The sequence below is a fragment of the Elephantulus edwardii genome, unplaced genomic scaffold, assembly GCF_000299155.1.
Source record: "Elephantulus edwardii isolate Elephantulus edwardi_28Jun2011 unplaced genomic scaffold, EleEdw1.0 scaffold00055, whole genome shotgun sequence".
NCBI classification, from domain to species: domain Eukaryota; kingdom Metazoa; phylum Chordata; class Mammalia; order Macroscelidea; family Macroscelididae; genus Elephantulus; species Elephantulus edwardii.
Genome location: NW_006399805.1, coordinates 4,741,942 through 4,747,414, shown reverse-complemented (window position 1 = coordinate 4,747,414; position 5,473 = coordinate 4,741,942). Strand labels below are relative to the sequence as shown.

The 5,473-nt window shown below is 50.0% G+C and overlaps 1 protein-coding gene across 1 annotated transcript in view; it reads right to left on the bottom strand.

Annotated features, from left to right (window-relative positions):
- Positions 1–1,780: 1,780 nt before the first annotated feature.
- EXOC4 (exocyst complex component 4) overlaps positions 1,781–5,473 on the bottom strand; it is an 877,780-nt gene continuing 874,087 nt past the window's right edge. Inside the window, exon 18 of the mRNA XM_006887139.1 lies at positions 1,781–2,018. Within this exon, the coding sequence (XP_006887201.1) occupies positions 1,781–2,018 (238 nt within the window). The remainder of the gene's footprint in view (positions 2,019–5,473) is intronic.

The window sequence follows — 5,473 nt, the reverse complement described above, 5'->3', positions numbered from 1 at the left end:
AGGGGTCACCGAGGGGAGAGGGGCCACCGAGGGGAGAGGGGACACCGAGGGGAGAGGGGTCACCGAGGGGAGAGGGGTCACCGAGGGGAGAGGGGTCATCGAGGGGAGAGGGGTCTCCAAGGTGAGAGGGGTCACCGAGGAGAGAGGGGACGCCAGGCGAGAGGGTCACCAAGGGGAGAGTGGTCACTGGGGAGAGGGCCACCAAGGTGAGAGAAGCCACCAAGGGGAGAGGGGCCACCAAGGAGAGAGGGGCCACCAAGGGGAGAGGGGACACCGAGGGGAGAGGGGACACCGAGGGGAGAGGGGTCACCGAGGGGAGAGGGGGCACCGAGGGGAGAGGGGTCACCAAGGTGAGAGGGGTCACCGAGGAGAGAGGGGACGCCAGGCGAGAGGGTCACCAAGGGGAGAGTGGTCACCGAGGAGAGGGCCACCAAGGTGAGAGAAGCCACCAAGGGGAGAGGGGACACTGAGGGGAGAGGGGTCACCGAGGGGAGAGGGGTCACTGAGGCGTGAGGGGCCACCAAGGGGAGAGGGCCACCAAGGGGAGAGGGGACACCAAGGGGAGAAGAGTCACCGAGGCGTGAGGGGTCACCGAGGGGAGAGGGGTCACCGAGGAGAGAGGGGCCACGAAGGCGTGAGGGGTCACCAAGGCAAAAGGTGCCACCATGTGCAGTTAAAGCCCCTTCAGCTCCTCACCTTTCACGTCTTCCAGGTCCCTGTCAGCACCTTGCTGCCTCTACAACTCCAGACAATATGAGGATGTGGGGACCAGGGGTGGCTCAGAGTGGTGATTCACGACAGGAGCAGTGAGCACCACCGCTGGAGAGAAACGGCCTGGACCAGACACTGCAGGCAAGAAAAACGTCACAGGCTCAGCTCATCTGTACCTGACTGGGCTGAGCACATGGGGATGACTCTCTCAGGTGACAGTGACGGCGGGGGGGGGGGGTGACAATGATCCTGGGGGGCTGACAAGGAGGAAAGTGAGCACGCATACTTCCAGTGAGAAGAAACCGCTCCCGCAATCCCCTTCTCTCAGCAGAAAGGAAACCACCAGGCAGAGGGCGGAATCCCTCTTCACGGCTCCACCAATCACCAGGCGGGTGACTCTCGGTGTGGATGCAGCAAAGGTGAAATGAAGAGGCAATAACGTCCCCCACCCCCCGCACCTGTGTACATGCCGGAGCACAGAGCACTCTGTCGGAGACTGGGGTACAAGCACTCTGCCTAGCCTGCCCCAATAGCCCCGTGTCCTTGGGGAAGGAAATTCACCAGAAAACACAGGCAGCTGAGAAACCCTTTATTCAATCCTGCAATCACAGACAACAAGGCATGCACTTACACTGCATTCTCTGGACTCTAAAAGTGTAAGGTTCATACAAATCCCACTGCTGACTGCAGGAGACCCTGGGGAGTGGTTCAGGAACGGACCATTTAGGAGCAGTCTGTTCTCTGTGGTCTGGAGGTGGAGCTCTGGGTACGCTGGACAATGAACAGAACACTGCGCAGTAATTCATGGACTCATGTCCAGAGTCCGCCACCTTGACACACCTTCCACCCCACCCCGCCCCTCTGGCACCAGCTGCATCACAGTAGATGTTAAACCCACAAACGCCATGCTGCAGACTTCCTGCAGGGGAGCTAAGCAAAGCCACTAAGAGAGAGGAATCCTTACACCTTCTTTGTACTAAACAGAAGTCAGCTCAGGATATATAAGCAGACTGCAAAGAAGCCTTGCGTGTGATGAAGTCCCCAGGAGGCCCCCACGGCGGTGTCCCTGCTACACGGTCGTTATCTTCTTGTCCTTGGTGGCCTGCTTGATGGCGGCCTGCTCACAGATGATCTCCTTGAGCCGCTGTAGCCGCGTGTTCTGGGTGGTCTGGTCGCCGACGCCCGTCTGGCTGCGATGCAGCAGGGTCAGCGCGTGGATGTACTCCAGCTCCGTGTACTTGACGCCCTGGTCCACCACCAGGTTGAGGAGCTCGTCGGCCGTGTTGTACAGCATCTCGTAGTACTGCCTGGGGAGGGAGACAAGGGTCACTGGTCAAGCACCTAATGCTGGTGATGCTAATACAAGCTCACGACATTAGTTACTCAGGCGACAGTTCAGGACCCCCAGACACTGTGCTGGGCCCTGGGACACAGGTCGTGAACAGGACAGGCATGGGCCCTGCCCTCGAGAGACACTCAATGAGAAATCTCCACAGATCCAGGGAGACTTCACATCTTTCAGAGACTCAGTCCACATGGATTTTCTCCTCATTTTACATTTACCTCAGGAAGGTCAACGGAACACAGAAAGGCAGGGTACAGAAGGAAGAAGGAGAGATAGACACCACCTCCTTCCTTCATTCACTGATGTGTCTGTAAACATGTTGGTCCCCCATAAAAGGAATCACAGGAAGGAGTAAAATCAATGGGTACATGAGGAACTGTGTATGTCAGCTGAAACCTTTCACCATTCTTATCCAATCAGTAAACTGAGCAAATGATCCAAGATGCTAGAGTAGATGAAGAAAAACTCATGGTTAGGATTGGAGGAAGACTTTTTAAACCCCCTGGGACGTGCAGGTGACATCATTTACTGAAAGGGACTTCAAGCACTTACTGAAGATCAACACTTCAGAAATTAGAAGATGTATTGCATTGAACAAGTCCACTGTTACTCAAAAGTCCACAAGTCACTCTAAAATGCTGAAGAGCAATGATGTCAGTTTGAAGATTAAGGTGCACCTAATTCAGGCCATGGTCTTCTCAATCACCTGCTATGCATAAGAGGGCTGGACAATGAATAAGGATGACAGAAGAATGGATGTATTTACATTTTGGTGTTGGAGAAGAGTACTGGATATTTCCTGGGCTTCCAAAACAACAAACAGAAAGACATGTTTTAGAAAAAGTGTAGCCAGAGTGCTCCTCAGAAGCAAAGATGACAAAGCTTCGTCTCACATTCTTTGGATATGTAGCTAGGCAAGGCTATTCTTTGGAAAGACACATCATGCTTGGAAATTGGAGGGTCAGTGAGAGAGAGAAAGATCCCCGGGGAGATGGATCGACACAGTGACTTCAGCAATGAGATCAAGTGTGTCATATACGGTGAGGATCATGCAGGAAAGGGCAGGATTCAGGCTGGCTATTCACAGGGTCACTAGGAGTCTTATTTGACTCCACAGTACACAATAAGAAGAACAACATATGCAGGTAAAAACCAGACAGTGAATAAAGGAAACCCAAGACAAACTGATGCCTTTGCATTGCAATATTGGTAAAAAAAAAAGTATAGATCATGGATTGCTAGAAGAGAAATCTTTTCTGAAGAACTATAGATCGAATGCTCCCTCGAAGCAAGGATGCCAAGACTTCATCTTAGGTATTTTGGATGTGTTAACTCAAATAGCTCAACTATTGCCACTGAGTCAGAACCGACTCAAAACTGACCCTCCAGTGGGTTTTCATAGGCTCTAAATCACACGGGAGGAGACTGCTCATTTGTTCCCCAGCAGAGCAGCTGGTGGATTCCAACAGCCTGCCTCTGGGTTGTGAGCACAACTCCTTACCCACCAGGTCCCCAAGGTTCCTAACTTGTAGCTTAGTGGTTCTTAAACTTTAAAATGACCCAGGTATGGGGGGGAGGGGGAAGCTTAGATTTTTGTGATTCCACAAAGCTCTGAGCAGCCAGGAATCTGCAAGAGTCCAGTTGGGCACAGTTCTAAAACTACCATCTCTTCCAGCAGGGGCCTCCCAGCATCAGGGAAGGCCACAGGGGCACAGTAGTTTATGATGGCTTTCACAGAGATTAGTCAAGAATAACTGGGTTTCTTTGCAATATGATCTGTTTTCATCATTTCTCTTAAGAAACAACAATGAGCCCATCAGACCAGATAAAATTGGATTTCTTTTGAAAAAGCTGATGAATTGTTTCCAGGGATACTGGCTGGTTTTCTATGGAGCCTGTTGTTCCGTGCTGAAAGGAAACAACAAAACAAAGACGATGTAACTTGGAGTCCCGTATCTTCCGGTGTGATGGGTGATAAAAGGCATGGCACTGAAGTCTTTAATGTTCAGTATCCCTGTGCACTGTGACCTTCATAAATCCCAGGATGTCACTCTGGGGTGGGCTTAGAAGCTTTCTGAGTCCTCAAGTGCCTCCGATGAACAGTGCCCCAGAACTGAAAAGCTGAGTTATTAAACAAAATTGATGGTGTATTTTCTGTACTCGGGGAGAAAATTCCCCATAACCACAATGATATATTAGATCATAAAGAAACATGAATATTTAATGACACAATGAAATTCATTTATCTTTAAGAATGGTACCCAGTAGCAAAGATAACCAAATAGGCATGTTGTTATTAGGTGCGGTTGAGTTGGTCCAACTTCACAGCAAATTGTCTCTACGCCAAACTGAACAAAATCGTGCCCAGTCCTGAGCTGTCCTCACAGATGTTGTGTCTGGGATGACTGTCGCAGACACTGCATCAATCCATCTCATTGAAGGTTATTCTCTTTTTTTCTGGTCCTCTACTTGCTAAAAGTGAGGAGGACCTGACGCGCTTACTGCAGAAGAGCAATGACTACAGCCTTCAATGTGGATGATATCCCAACATCAAGAAAACATTCTCACCTCTAGGCCAATAGGCAACATCATAATAGATGGAGGAAAGATAGAAATTATGAATAATTTCATCAAACTTGGTCCACAATCAACAACTGTGGTACCAGTAGTAAGGAAATCAAGAGACATGCTGCATTGTGAAAGTCTGCACTCAGGGGCTTCTCCAAAGTGTTAAAGAGCAAGGATGCCTGTTAAGAGACTAAGGTGTGGCTGATCAACCATGGTCTTTTCAATTACTTGCTATATATCTACGAGTTGGACAAGGAATAAAGATGACAGAAGAATAGACGCCTTTACGTTTTGGTGCTGGAGAGGAGTACTGACTACCTCATGGACTGTCAAGAGGATAGACAAATCTTAGAGGGGGTGTAGACAGGGTGATCTTTAGAGGGAAGGATGGTGAAACTCTGTCTCACACACTTTGAGCATGTTATTAGGAGTCCATCCTTGAGAAAGGACATCGTGCTAAGAAAAGTGGAGGGTCTGACAAGGAGAGGGATACCGTCAACAAGACAGATCGACAGTGTCTACACCAGTGGGCTCAAGTGTGGCAGAGATGGTGAGGACGGCACAGGACGGGACAGAGTCAGAGCTGTCGTGCAGAGGGACCCTGTGAGTTATAGCTGACTTGATGGCACGTAACGACGACTGTTTTTACAAGCACGATGTCCTCCTCTAGGCACCGGCTCCGCCTGTTCACGTGTCCAAAATATGGGCGATAAAGTCTCCCCATCTTTGCTACTAAGTTTTTTGTTGTTAGTGTGTTGTGTGTTTTTTTTTAATGAAGTGACTTCCTTCCTTCCTTCCTTCCTTCCTTCCTTCCTTCCTTCCTTCCTTCCTTCCTTCCTTCCTTCCTTC